The sequence below is a fragment of the Cyprinodon tularosa genome, unplaced genomic scaffold, assembly GCF_016077235.1.
Source record: "Cyprinodon tularosa strain WSP-4 unplaced genomic scaffold, ASM1607723v1 ctg616, whole genome shotgun sequence".
NCBI classification, from domain to species: Eukaryota; Metazoa; Chordata; class Actinopteri; order Cyprinodontiformes; family Cyprinodontidae; genus Cyprinodon; species Cyprinodon tularosa.
Genome location: NW_024039359.1, coordinates 104,647 through 119,795, shown reverse-complemented (window position 1 = coordinate 119,795; position 15,149 = coordinate 104,647). Strand labels below are relative to the sequence as shown.

Genomic DNA, 15,149 nt, shown 5'->3' with positions numbered 1-15,149 from the left:
GTTAGGATCATTAGCTCTGCTCTGACTCTCTAAGAGCTCTTTGGTTTTAACTTTGAGAATCTCTTTCCTTCTCATATTGATAGAGGAAACATCTGAATGAGACCAGGAGACATATTTGTGTTTCAAACTAGGAAGAAGTTAAAGGTAAAGTGGTGGACGATCTATTTCCAGGTGGATCATCTCAATAATTTGTCCTCCTAACTGTCAATCATACTGGTGATGTGTTTCCGTAAGGCCGTCCTACGTTCTCATCCCCATTTTCACTGACCGCTGGTGAGAAAAATTCTATTCAGCTTATTTCTATAGCTCCAATTCACATCATGTCATCTCAGGTCACTTTCCAGTTCAACAGATCATCCAGTCAGATTGATTCAAAGTTTTCTATCTAAGGAAAACCAGTTGATTGCATCGACTCATTGACTCTTCAGCAATCCCTCACACTAAGCATTCTTGTAGCGACAGTGGAGAGGAAAAACTCCCTTTGAACAGGAAGAAACCTCCAGCAGAACCAGGCTCAGTGTGAGCGGCCATCTGCTGAGGCCAACTGGGGTTCAAGGAGACAGAAGCAGACATAGAAAAAGAAGCATAGATACAAAAGGCAACTGTCAACCAGCTCCACACAGCCAGGCAGACGAGCTCCGAGCCAGCTCCCATGTCAGAGGATGAAGAGAGCACATCCAGTTAGTCACAGTCAGAGAAACAGGACTACACTGGAAAACAGGCCAAGCTCCAACATCTAGAAACAAAGGTGTTGATGGCAGCAGCACAGCTGATATTTCTCTCCAGGATGGAGTCACAGCCAAACAGGAACAGACCAGATGAAGCTACTATGAGAAAAAGCAGAGAGAGCAGAACGTTAGAGATTGAACTAACAGATTCTGCAGAGTGGGAGAATAGAGATAGAATGAAGCAGAATGATGAAAAAGGGGTCCCTATGTCCTCCAGCAGTCTAAGCCTATAGCAGCATAACTATAGAGATAGCTCAGGATAACCTGAGCCACTCTAACTAGAAGCTTTATCAAAAAGGAAAGTTTTAAGCCTAGCCTTGAAAGTAGACAGGGTGTCTGCCTCACAGACTAAAACTGGTAGTTGGTTCCACAGGAGAGGAGCCTGATAACTAAATTAAACATCTTATTTTTTAAAATAGAAAGAAAGGATAGAAATTAAACTTTATTGATCTAACATCGGAGAAATTCACTCTCTGCATTAAACCCCTCCCCTTGGGGAGTAGTGGGCTTCCATTGTGCGGCTCCTGGGGAGTAGTGTGGGGTAGAGTCCTGCACGGGTCGAGTTTTACCAACCCGCACCCAACCGAACCCGTTAGGATGACTACCGAACCCGACCCGTCACCCGCGGATATCTTCAATTCAAACCTGAACTGACCCGTTGATATTTAACCCGCAACCCGACCCTTTAACACATCAAGTAATAGGCTATAGTACGCTGCGCTGCAGAACAGCGCCATTAACACTGCAGCACGCACTGACTGTGGCCTTTTTGGAGGGAAGCCCACACTGCCGGCAGGGCTTTAAAGCTACAGTGTGTAACTTTTAGCGACATCTAGCGGTCAGACTGCAGACTGCAGCAACATGAACATCTCCCCCCACCGCTTCTCCCCCCCAACAGTACGGCGAGCGTTACGGGACAAAATGTCTTCCACTACGTCCGCATCACCTACCTTCTCAAGTGATGAGGTTTGTTTACATAGATAATTTTACAGATAGTATTTCATTAGTCTGTGTAGGGTATAGATTTCATGTAGACTTAAGATAATAAATATACCCGTTATTTTTTCTACATCGTTGTGACATTTTGGCGATCTCACAATCGCTAGTTTGTTGGCTCTGCACTGCCGTAGCGCAAAGATGTCTGCCTCCATGGCTGCGAGACCCGCTCCTATGTAATTATAAATAACGAATTCCAAGGCAACGCAAATATTAAGGTTAAGAGGCTGAGCTCATAGGTGATGATAAATAACATAGTTATGTATAATATATTACATTTCTGACTGTATATCCCTGTAATTATTACACACTGTAGCTTTAAGCTACAACAAGGGTGACCCCAGTGCCTGATTAATAGAACATTTCTGATGTCCATAACAACACACACGCATGAAAAAAAAATCACCAACTACCCGCCCGCCCTAAAAAAAATATCCGCCCGATCCCGCATACCAGTTTATTTTTATTTATGTATTTTTCACCTGCAAAAGAGCATTTTAGCGGGTGACCCGTGACACTAGGACTCTAGTGTGGGGGTTAAGGGTCTTGCTCAGGGACCCAGAGTGACAGACAGGATCAGGAGAGCAGGAACCAGGATGGACTTTGCTGTATGAAGTTAGGAATCTGAGTCGGAAGCATTTTCTTGCAAGAAATAATTCAATCTTATTTAACGTCCTTTGGACGGAGAGTATGTAGCACTCTCTCTCTCTCCCCCATGAAACTAAACAACAAAAGAAGGAAAACATGTTTGCATTTTGACCTGCTGCTATATCTGTCTTAATTGTGCTTTAGTTCTTGCTATGCCCATAAAACGGACTTGGTGGTTGAATTGTGGAGAATCTAAGCTTTCCAACGATGTCTAACATCTATATTGGTAAACAAATTACCAACACTTCAAAACGCTTCGCCGGCAATCTGGTGGGTTTGGAGAGGTTAACCTGGAATAACAGCTATTTGCCTGAAAATCCAGGATTTAGCTCAGACCTTATGTTAATTTTTCCATGATCCTGCGACAGTCATCTCACATTACCTGCTGAATCACCTTCACTCGGATTATTAATCCCCTCTAGCCTGTAAACCCAGCTGTGGAATCCATTTTCACTTTCACCACTGGTCACCTGAGTCCTTTATGCTTTCCTCCATTGAATTGGAAGAATGAACCTTTAGCTGCTTAAATTACAAACTAAAAGATTATTATAAAGTTGCATGAACCATTTCAAATGAAAATGGACTGAGAATAAAAGAGGCTCACAGCCAAAGGATGAACTTTATTCAATGAAAGGAAGGTGTGACATTGAGCAAAGCTCCATGTTTTCTAGATTACTCGATGGACAGCAATGTTCTGGATATTTGATGCAGAAACACGTTTACACCAACAGCTGGAATACATTTTTTTCTTAGTTGTAGGAGTTACACGCTATCTAACAGAAGCAGATCTACAGGATTTTAGAAATGTGAGTCAGACATTGGAGCAGACTAAATCCTGAGAGTCACTGCCGTTCAGATCCAGGTTGGTCTTCTTCTTGGACAGCTTCTCCTGCCTGATGTCAGAGCCTAGGTGGCGCTCCTTGCTGTGGATGACTTGGATGTACTGGTCTGTGCTGCTGTTCTGCTGGTCGCTGCTGGAAGCCACAGAGGCTGAGTCCGATTCAGTTAGAGGATTCTCCAGCTGGCTCCTTAACTTGGGCTTCAGGTGAGACCTCACAGCTCTGATTCTGACGGGGGACTGACTCTGCCTCCCTGCAGATAGAACAGGACGCCTCTGCATGTCAGTTTCTCCAACGCCGGCCGGAGAAGGAGAACCCGGGCCATCCTCCCAGTCCACCTCCTCCCTACCATCCACCGCTTCAATGTCGTCCTGCATTCCGTATCTCGCGGCATGGCTTCCTCTGAAGCTCTCTAACCTCTCCCCAATGTAGAAGTGTGCTTGTTGCTGGTGCTCCGACAGAGGGCGGGGCCGATGGCTTTTGCCTAACGAGGTCCTTTTTCTGCCTTTCCCAGGTTCCTCCTGGTCCTTAAGAAGCTGCTGCGTCGTGTGCGAGCGGTGGGGGTGGACAGTGCGAGGCGTGAAGTGCTTCATGTTGCGTGGGTACAGCTCCAGGATCTCTGTGGGCTCCTCCATCAGGTAGTGCCTCGGGATCCGTGTGGCGGAGCACAGCAGCTTCTTCCGGGGTCGGTGCTCATTGACGATAACATAGCGGGTGGTGTGACCGCGACGACCCCCGTAGCTTTGTGCAGCGATAATCCCAGCAGCCTCCACAGGGTGTAGAGAGCGTACGGTCTTCCTGTACAACGGGTCGGTGTGCATGGTGCCAGAACAAGCAGCCGGCGGGTTGGATGCCATGTGGTGGCAGGACTTGGATCTACAGGAACCACTTGGGCCACTGATGAAATGTGGTGGCCTGTTATGAGAAGGAAAAATACAACATCATCTATTTATTTCTTGCAGACATAAGGTAAAATAAAAAGAATCCTGAAAACCTTGATGTCTGTCCGACTGGCGGCAGCTCCAAATATTTTACCCAGGAGCCATAAAACCTTGGATGAAGTTAGAGGTTGTTTTGACCAATAAAAGGCGACACATTACACACAAAAATAATGTATGAAACTTCCAGCAGAGCGGATACCGGCCCCATGAGAGCCGATGGAGGAGCGCCAGTCTCCCAGCTGCATGGCTCACCTTTTATTTCCTATTCTTACAGTAAAATACCAGGGTTTATCTGACAGAAACATGATCATATATGGATATTATTAGCATCTATGAACTGAAAGTCTCCATCTTTATTTTAGAAATTGTTGTTAATTTGTAAAACTGCATGCATGAATTATTATAAAGCTATTTATATGCATGAATCAAGCGGAACACTATGGCCATAGCCGTACTGCTCCACTTGTGAAAGTAAAACCTGTTGGGCTCTTTTTTGCCCCTGAGCACGCTCCTGAGCGCCCACTGGCGCCATCCCTGAGCGCGCCCTTGCGCCGCCCCTGAGCATGTGCGTCCCAGCTCCTGAGGTTCGGGATCTGTTGCCACCAGGACTCGCTTACATCAGGGCTCTTCGATGTCTCTGCGATGTCCTGTGAGACATACACCAATCAGGGTGCCCATGTCCTCCAGCTGCTTCAAGGTCTGAGGGTAGTTCCTCCTTTATCCTCTCATTTAGTCCAGTAATAAAAAGGTCCTCATTCCAGGAAGTCTCAGGAGATGACAGGTGGTAATCAATAATAAATAATCAGACACAGATTGAAGCCTCTCTACTCGGAAGAACTGGGCAAAAAGCTTCTATTAGTTGCTGAGAAAAAGCCCTGGAAGAGTGACACTAGCTAGAATTGTTCTGCCACTCTGAGATTCCCCACAGCTTCGCTTTACCGGCTAACAGTGAGATGACATATGCTACCATAGCCCTGTCAGTACGACATGCAGAATGCTGAAACCCAACATGATTTTCACATTTGGTAAGGAAAGCCAGGCTGACTGGAGCTTGGAAATAGATTTTTCTATAACCAGATGCAACTGTTTGTTTGTCAATAGATCCATGTATGGCCAGATTATTCCGTCAGGCTCAGAACAATAGGACCCCGTATTCCAGGCAGAAAAACAGGTAGATTAAAGAGAACCGATGAGAGCATTGTGGGCTTCTAAGGCAGGAACCTCTGCAGGAGGAGACAGCAGGTTAGTGACCATGTCCTTCTGGAAGTGGACGATAATGAACATGTGAGTCACTAACCTGGTCTAATAGTTCAGTCCGAGCCCAGAGGGTGAGGTTGGATCCAGCCGGTTGGCTGCCAACAAGATGCAGCGGGTGCTGCACAGAGAGTCCCAGATGTATCGGAGGTCGGAGGACAGGCCAAGCACACGAAGGAAGGCAGGATAATCCAGAGGGTGAAGACATAGCCGGTGTTGGTGACGTGCTCAGTAATTAGAGCCAGGAGGTTAGAGGTCCACAGAGGTGCCAAGAGAGAATCCAGAGGAAATGGGGTAAGAGTTCCAGGTTTGGTTCACAGACAGACGGAGAACCAGCAGGACTTAGAAGACGGGTCAGGCAAGCAGATCAGATGAAGACAGGCAGGCTCAGACGTCCAGAGGCAGAACGGGTCAGAATCAGGCAATCGGAAATACAGGAATAATCAAGAATAATCTGGAACTGACGACTGGTCTGAAAGGTGGTTAAAAAGAGACTGAAGCAGGTGGATCAGATCAGCATTAGTGAGAACTGGGCGGAGCTAAGCATGTGAGTGAAATGAGTAATCAGACCAGACATCAGTACCAAGTTCATGACAGTTTTAAATCCACTAAAATGTGAAAACCAAGAGGAATGAAAGCTTCTGTATGTTGCTGTAAACTGATGGACTATATTCTCAGCTGGTACATCAGACGGCGTTAATGAGACGACACACAATTCAACTTTGACATAAACACTGCTAAGGTCATCCTGGTTTCTGGGAAAGATACCTGTTACATAGGAGCTCCACCTGGCGTTTGGGCAGTAGGACCGCAGCTGGACTTCGGACTGATCCAGCCACCTGTCCGGGGTTAAGCTCCGCCCTAGAAGCTGATTGGGTGATGGTACGGATGCTGTTGCTACGGTGGACAGGAGACTGGACGTTTGTAACGCTGCCATTCTGCCCTGGAGACGAAGTGTGTATGGAGGCTTCCTGGCTTTGGACATCCGTCTCCTGCTGATCTGGCTTCTTGTCAGCTGAAGCCTCTGGAGCTTGTAGCCTCGCTGTGGGAGCAGCAATCAATACACAATCACAACTCCAGCAGAAAAAACACAAGAAAGCACCCAAAACTCCAGAGGTACCTGCAGCCAACTGAAAAACTTTCTTCTTGTCCTCCGTCCGCTCCTGAAAAAGATGGAAAGAAAATGTCATCCAAACAGTCCAACAGCTGTTGGGATGGTTGAAGCACCGACTCTGGGATTGTGTGTGTTTTTGTTGGGTGGGTGTGGGGGGGGGGGGGGGGGGGGGGATGGGGGGTTGACTTCAACATTTGAAGCTTCTCAGAGTTCACATGGTTAATTTTTAGGTCTACCAGGTCTATTATTTCTTGTGTTTTTTGCAGGACTATATAATTTATTTTTTTTAATTTCAGGGATGATCAGTAAAATATCATTAAACCTCTGAAAATGTTTAATTCAACAAAACATGCCGTGTTTTATTTAATCTGAAGTTAGCAGATTGCAACAACACCAAACTGACTGTGACTAAAAGGATTTGATCTTTTCAACTAAAGTTTTTATCTCCAGTTTAATCCTGAACTCCACTGTTTAACGATCCTGTAAATGTCAGGAAGAGGTGTTTGTTTGGAGGACTCAAATGCAGAGACGAGTGGGCAGAGGTGAATTTAAGTGGTTTAATTAGGTTCACAGGCATAGAGGCAGGAGGTTAACAGGCACTGAGGCAGGAATCAAAAACTCCAACAAAAAATAACTAACGAACCAGAACCAAGGTGACATCAGGGGAAAACCAAAATCTAGGAACCAGGGAGAGACGAGGAAGGCAGACAGACGATGACGAGAGGTTAGACGAGGATCCAGCAAACAGGAACTGAAGAGAAAGGGCTTTTAAAGGGGACAGAGACAGGGAGAGGGCTAATGAGGGAATTGAAAACAGGTGAGAGCTGAACAGAGAACAGAGCAAGAGGAAGAGGACACAAGAGGGCAGCAGAGGACAACAAATGGAGAACCTGGAGGACAGGAACTAATAAGAAAACAACAACAAAATAATAATCAAATAACTAGGATAAAGAAACATGGTGAAAAGAAAACTAAACACTAGAAATCAAGGAGCAAAAGAAAAACATAACAGAAGCAGAAACCTAACAGTACAGGCAGTATAACCATCTTGGTTCTGTTGGTTTTCTCTAAGTTTTCAGTTTCATGTTTATCCATGTTTTTCTTTGTTTTCTAGCGTTTTGGTGGGTTCTGGATTTATTTAAGTTTCTTAGGTTTTGCTTTGCTTGTCCTCTGTTGCCCCCTTGTGTTTTCTTTTCCATTTGCTTCCTCGTCAGCTCTACTCACACCTGCTCCTTATCATCTGGTTAGTCCTGCCTTTGTTCAGTCAGCCATAAATTCGATAGCTATGCAGTCCCTCAGTGCTGGTTCCTGGTCTTACTTTGTTTTGCCCTGGCTTCTTGTGATTGTTTTCCCCTGATGTCTCCATGGTTCTGGTTTGTGTTTCATTTTTATGTTGGATTTTTGGATAACTGTGTTGCTACCTGTGTTATCCCATTAAATCTGCAGGAACTCACCTCAGCCTCCCTGCCTCTGCATTTGGGTCCTCACAAAAACATCCAACACAATCGTGACAGGCAGCTTTGAAATTCAGGGCTGTCAGACTTCTAATGAGACCAGTTTCCTGCAGCTTTCGTATTTGTCTCTATTTCAACACCAAAATCAAATAATTGGATCATTAGTTGAACTCTGAGAACTTCTGGCATCATTCAGAAATGTAAAATTTGCAGGAAAGCAGACGTGAGTCTCTGGATCCAGGTTACTTCCTTTAGGTGGCAGCTGCAGCCAGAGCAACCAATTCATGGATACGCTAACAATACGTTGCTCTGCTATAACCATGTAGTTTAACACAGAAGTTTGCTGTTACAGGTCTATTCTGACCAGAGCAAAAACCTGCAGCCACAGTGGTTCCAGTCACAGATCAGTTTAGGGCAACTGTAGAATAACCATCATGAAGTTATTCATCTAAATTCTAATATTTATATTTGATTTAAAATGACTGTAGAGCAGCTAAAGAAAGTTGCTGTTTTTGATGCTGTGGTCAGGATGAAATCCTTTCATTCAGTGTAGAAGAATATCAATATTTGGAAACAAAAACATAATTTAAAACTCCCTACATATTTAAGAGCTACGAATAAACTTTACAAAATGTCTTAATACTTGGCATGGATACTGAAAAAATTTAACTTTCAAAAAAACATGCATCTACCTGTAGCTAAAAACTCCTATTGATCATTGTTTAGTGAAAAAAAAAAAGAAACTTAATCTGTTTACATCATTTTTATGTTCAGAACATTTTCAACAATAATTTTACTGTCATGTTTTTGTTCTTTTTAAGTTAGATCTTTGACTTTTCATTGGTTTTATTTCCATTTTGTGTTATTCTAGTTATTCTTTATTGTATTTGAGTTCTTAGGTATTTCTTGTTAGCCCTCTGCTGCCCTCTTGTGTCAGTCTCCTTCTCCTAGCTCCCTTCTAGACTCCTCTGTTCACACCTGCTCCCAATCTGCTGATTAGTCTGCTCTTTGCTTCTCTTTCACATATATACAGCACACCTCCTGCTCAGTCACTGTTCCTGGATAATCATTTCTTTGCCCTTGTTGGGAGTATTCCTTGTATTCAGTATTTTGTGGATTTATGTTTTTGGATTTTTGTTTCTGTTGGCCTTTTTGGTTAATTCCTCTTCAAACCTCTACCCAACCTGACACTCACTGACAGATGATTTTACTTATTTGGATTTAGCTCCAAATAAAACATTTTCTAATTTTTTCAAATTTTTTCATTTTATTTATAATATCCAAACATGATCAATATGATTAGTTTAGCCAGATGACTGTACATCTGCTTAGTCTGCCTATTTCTGCTGTGTATATGTATCAAAGACGCTGAACAGGGATATCATCCAGCATCACATCATCAATTCTCTGTGCTAATTGAAAAACGGTAAACATTTAAAAATAGAGAGTTTATTACATTATTAGGATTTGTGGAATAAATGCATATTCAGGATTATATACGATAGTACAAATCGCAATTTTGTTTGCAATAATGGAAACTTAAAGAGAAATATCAGCTGTGCTGCTGCCATCAACACTTTTGTATCTATGCTTCTTTTTCTATGTCTGCTTCTGTCTCCTTGAACCCCAGTCGGCCTCAGCAGATGGCCGCTCACACTGAGCCTGGTTCTGCTGAAGGTTTCTTCCTGTTCAAAGCGAGTTTTTCCTCTCCACTGTCGCTACAAGCATGCTTAGTGTGAGGGATTGCTGAAGAGTCAATGAGTCGATGCAATCAGCTGGTTGTCTCTAAGCACCAACATTGATGAGCATCGTAGCAAACCCCCATATGAACCCGTTATGCATGTTAATCATGTTTACTTCTCATTAGTAGCACTTTCGTTTCCCTGCGTCAAAAATCACGCATCGCAGTGTCCCATCGTGCATTGAGCCCGCTGAACTGGGTCAGTTGGGGAAATCCGGAGCTGAACGCTGTGTGGATTTTTCCCCCTTTGTGAGGACCTGGCTACGGACATCACGGCCTATCGACAGGAGGACGCTTCTGCTTTGATAGCTGTAAGTAAACATTCCTCCAACAAAGACCAGCAAGTTCCTCTGCTGTGGCATCAGACTGACTTAAAACTCTTCCGAGAACGGGCCCCCGGTGAAGACGGACCCGCACAGAGCTGAGGCCCAAACTTGAATTAATGCTGATGTTTAATCTGTGCTGGTTATAAGAACTCTGCTTTAATGGTTGAAATAAGTGCTGTGAAAAGCTGCAAGTGATATTTCGTCTTTTCTTTCAATCCTGTTTTCCTTCTCTTTCTGCTTTTTTTAACCGCATGTGGTCACCTGGTTGAGGACCCATTGCTGAATAGCTGCCCTCCCCCTTCTCCTCCCTTTCATGACACACACACACACACACAGCCCTGCTTCTGCTGCTTTGCTGAAATGAATCTTATGTTGTTTTAATTGCACTGTTCTCATCATACCTGCTGCTATTCCAACAGACATTATTGACTGTATTAACATCTGGCCTATCCTGGACAATCTCAGAAGCCAGTTAAACGGACTCTTAGGGTTTTATTCTTTTTGTTTTCTTTAAACTAGTCATTTAATCTATCTCGTGTTTATTTTCTAATAGAGTGTAGTGTTTGCATAGATGTTAGATTTCTGTAATCCTGAATTATTAGAATAAAGACGTCATTGTTTACCTTGTAGTGGTCTTGTAATTCATATAGCGGATGGTTTATCACTCAGGTCACATCCACCCCCTTTTGGTAACAGTGTGAATAAATCGAGATAAAAAGGTTCTTTGATTGATAATTAATAGCTCTGCTGATAACTTAGCCTGGGTCACTACACTCACGGGCCACTTTATTAGGTACACCTGTCCAACTGCTCGTTAACACTTAATTTCAAAGCAGCCAATCACATGGCGGCAACTCAGTGCATTTAGGCATGTAGACATGGTCAAGACAATCTCCTGCAGTTCAAACCGAGCATCAGTATGGGGAAGAAAGGTGATTTGAGTGACTTTGAACGTGGCATGATTGTTGGTGCCAGAAGGGCTGGTCTGAGTATTTCAGAAACTGCTGATCTACTGGGATTTTCACGCACAACCATCTCTAGGGTTTACAGAGAATGGTCCGAAAAAGAAAAAACATCCAGTGAGCGGCAGTTCTGTGGGCGGAAATGCCTTGTTGATGCCAGAGGTCAGAGGAGAACGGCCAGACTGGTTCGAGCTGATAGAAGGGCAACAGTGACTCAAATAACCACCCGTTACAACCAAGGTGGGCAGAAGAGCATCTCTGAACGCACAGTACGTTGAACTTTGAGGCAGATGGGCTACAGCAGCAGAAGACCACACCGGCTGCCACTCCTTTCAGCTAAGAACAGGAAACTGAGGCTACAATTTGCACAAGCTCATCGAAATTGGACAATAGAAGATTGGAAAAATGTTGCCTGGTCTGATGAGTCTCGATTTCTGCTGCGACATTCAGATGGTAGGGTCAGAATTTGGCGTCTACAACATGAAAGCATGGATCCATCCTGCCTTGTATCAACGGTTAAGGCTGGTGGTGGGTGTGTCATGGTGTGGGGAATATTTTCTTGGCACTCTTTGGGCCCCTTGGTACCAATTGAGCATCGTTGCAACGCCACAGCCTACCTGAGTATTGTTGCTGACCATGTCCATTGCTTTATGACCACAATGTACCCAACTTCTGATGGCTACTTTCAGCAGGATAATGCGCCATGTCATAAAGCTGGAATCATCTCAGACTGGTTTCTTGAACATGACAATGAGTTCACTGTACTCAAATGGCCTCCACAGTCACCAGATCTCAATCCAATAGAGCATCTTTGGGATGTGGTGGAACGGGAGATTCGCATCATGGATGTGCGGCCGACAAATCTGTGGCAACTGTGTGATGCCATCATGTCAATATGGACCAAACTCCCTGAGGAATGCTTCCAGCACCTTGTTGAATCTATGCCACGAAGAATTGAGGCAGTTCTGAAGGCAAAAGGGGGTCCAATCCGTTACTAGCATGGGGTACCTAATAAAGTGGCCGGTGAGTGTAGATGGTCTGGATAACTGGATTTTAACCGCCGGTCCAGGAACCATCCAGAGGTGAAAGCCATAAACCCTGGTAAGTATGCAAATTAAAGCTACAATTATTCAACTAAGAACACTAAATTGATTTCACCTCCGAATGTGAATAAGTTAAATAATTAACTATATCTCCAGTTCTAGTTAAACATTTATTCATTATCTGCAGGATATCATTTTGCACAACAAATGTAACAATCCAGAATCCCCTCATCCCATTGGTCAAGCCCAGTGTTAGTCATGGAGAAGATGGCGGGAGACAACAGAGCAGATGAGGACGAACGGAGGAATTAAAATGCTGATGCTGCTTTACTCAGTTTTATTCTGCAGCATTTAAAGACAAACAACTCCTGGCTGCTGCAAGAGCTCAGAGGAAATACAGGTGAAAAAGTCGGCCAACGCCACATTATGGGGCAATGAAATAAGGATTTATTTTTTCTGTTTTATAACTGTAGCCTACAACCATTGCATTTAGGGCACAATATGTTTACAAGTTTGCACAAGTTTGCTGTTGCACTAAAAATGTCCACCATTTATTTATTTATTGATTCATTTTCATTTTTACTGTTTAAAGTTAAGCAGGACAGGCTTATGTTTAAGATACTTATTTTATTCGGCAAAGTTTGTTATTTTGTTTTAAAGTGAATCACTGGATAATAATATGTTTTCCATGTGTTCATTTCACTCACAAATATGCATCTAATTCAATAGAGATATGGGTCAAATTGTAAAAAAAAAATCACTTTACACACAAAGGGGGGCTAAAACCAATCCCCACGGCAGGAGGGGTGAAGGCAGTCAGGTCAGCTGGCATGTTGTTAGCCTGGTGGTTAGCAGGGACACGCAGCAGAGACTCTGCACAGGTGAAAACTTACAGTCTGGAGCTGCATCCTCAGCTGGTTGTTGGTGAATTTTAGGGATCTGGCGATGGCTTGGAGATAATATATCAGCATACTGAAACACAGTAACCCAGAGACAGAGTGTTTCTGAGGCTGAACCACTGGACCGTGAAGGAGAGCAGACGGAGGGGGGGGGCTTACAATAAGAGCAGCACTGCAGGCAGGACCACCACCGGGCTGGTGACGTAACTCATCACTTTACTGAACCACAGCGGGAAGTCGGAGGCCACCGTGTCTGAGATGATGTCATAAATCTTTTCTTGACCACTGAAGCACAAAGATCAACCTTTAACCAGCAGCATCACACTCTTACAGGAATTCCTCAGACAGGAAGTGAGTGTGACTTCCTGTTCTGAAAGGTTTAATTCAGTCCTTTACCTGAATGGTCCACAGTGCTCAGAAGGTCTGTAGCGCACGATGGCAAAGATGGTGGGAAGCATGCACAGGAAGAGCATGAACAGCAGCATAGCCAGGTAGAAATTATTGGACCTGCAGAAACATGTCAGGACTCGTCTCATTACATCACTACCTTTGTTCTGTTTCCATAGTTACTAATGGCCTGATCTCTGGTAAACCCTCAGGTTCCTGACTAATGGAATCTACACTTCATCAGCTGTTACCGCTGAACACGCCAGCAATGGAGAGAGTGTGTTTGATGGAGGGTCTCACCTGGAAGCTCTGAACACCTGCTGGTGAGGAACATTACAGGTGAGCACAGCCCAGCTCCTCAGATACATCAGACCAATCAGCTTCAGCACATTGAAGGCAGGCAGACATGGAGAGAAGAAGGCTCCCATCCTGAGGAGCAGCAAACGCACCGCATCATAAGAAGGAAATGAGCTCAGAGTCACTTTCTGTTTATTATGCCTTCAGACTCACCAGATCATCCCTTGGTTGTAAATCAAGTGCAGGACATTTTCAGCTATTTTAAATTCTCCGTACTCTGGCTGCAAAAACACCAGAAGGTTGGTTTTAATGTCAGTGAAAATGAAAGTCTCCTGACTTTAAATCAATGGAGCCCAGCACCCTGCTGCATGTGGTCCTAATCCACCCTAATTTGATGCAATGTCCTGTTTGTTTTTTCTGCTGGTTCCTCCTTCATGAATGACCTGGATGAAGAGGCAGGAACTGCAGAGCAGCTCTGGAGGAGACCTCCAACCAGCAGGGCTGCATCAGACGGAACCAGGGGATCTTCTACAGGATCCTCCACATCTTTATTTGCTCCTAGAACCGGATAAGTTCTATCCTGATTATTTCTATAGCTCTAATTCACATCATATCATTTTTATAGATCCAGATAAATTAGATCACCCAGTCAAATCAAAGGTTTGCTTTGAGCAGAAAGAGCAGAGACACCATAAACCATGGTAGCTAAGCTAAATTAGCTCTATGGGCGTTATTAACTCCAATGCTGAGTCCTACATCATTGCCCACCCCTCCCACTGCGCTGAACCTAATCCTGGGGTATTTTTGTGTCTGCCAGCTTCCTCTCCAGGCAGCAGAGCCACTGCAGCCTCTCTTTGGGTTCAACATACTTACAAACTTGCTCTCCAAGTCCCAGCAGCAGCAGTCACTCAGGTAGCGAACGACCAGACCTCTGATGAAGTCAATGAGTAAGATGCTGGCTACTGTGAAGATCATGTCAATGATAGAAAGCTTCAACATCTCCTGGAATCAAACCAACATGGAGAAATGATTTAGCTGCAGCAATTACCCAAATAAAACACTAAGATGGAAAATGTTCCTTATGTTTCTGTTAGTTGGAGGCACTAAGAGAAGAACTCGGTAGAACTTTCCAGAAATCCTGAGTTGACCCCTCCAGTCAACCTGTTCATTAAACGACCTGATTTAAAAACATGAAAACGAAACCTGTCCAACATAGGTCTCCCAGCACTGGTCCTGGGAGCGGACGGTCTTCTCAAAGGGAGAGCTCTGATTAGATGCTGTCACAGAGACGCTTCTGTTGTGGATGAAGTTGATAGCCGTTGTGATGGTTGCCATGGTACTGTTGAGATGCTCAGATGAGGAGATCCTTGATACTGGGGCAGAAAGGCTGGTTGTGGTGGAGCTGCTGTCAGTCCAGTTATTAGAGCTCAACTGGGGCTTCATTAAAATATCAAACAAGAATGGGAATGAAAATGTTAATTGGAGGGATCCTGTAAGAGGAAATGCCTAAAAAAAGATTT

At 44.2% G+C, this 15,149-nt stretch overlaps 1 protein-coding gene across 2 annotated transcripts in view; it reads right to left on the bottom strand.

The window, feature by feature from the left end:
* Positions 1 to 2,977: 2,977 nt before the first annotated feature.
* LOC119798258 (transmembrane channel-like protein 3) overlaps positions 2,978 to 15,149 on the bottom strand; it is a 61,379-nt gene continuing 49,207 nt past the window's right edge. For both annotated transcript variants that reach the window (XM_038307627.1, XM_038307626.1), the window contains exons 14-23: positions 14,833 to 15,066; positions 14,503 to 14,631; positions 13,843 to 13,910; positions 13,633 to 13,761; positions 13,342 to 13,452; positions 13,105 to 13,230; positions 12,940 to 13,018; positions 6,527 to 6,569; positions 6,175 to 6,448; positions 2,978 to 4,126 (exon numbers count right to left, since the gene is read on the bottom strand). In XM_038307627.1, the coding sequence (XP_038163555.1) occupies positions 3,184 to 4,126; positions 6,175 to 6,448; positions 6,527 to 6,569; positions 12,940 to 13,018; positions 13,105 to 13,230; positions 13,342 to 13,452; positions 13,633 to 13,761; positions 13,843 to 13,910; positions 14,503 to 14,631; positions 14,833 to 15,066 (2,136 nt within the window). In that variant the 3' untranslated portion in view covers positions 2,978 to 3,183. The remainder of the gene's footprint in view (positions 4,127 to 6,174; positions 6,449 to 6,526; positions 6,570 to 12,939; positions 13,019 to 13,104; positions 13,231 to 13,341; positions 13,453 to 13,632; positions 13,762 to 13,842; positions 13,911 to 14,502; positions 14,632 to 14,832; positions 15,067 to 15,149) is intronic.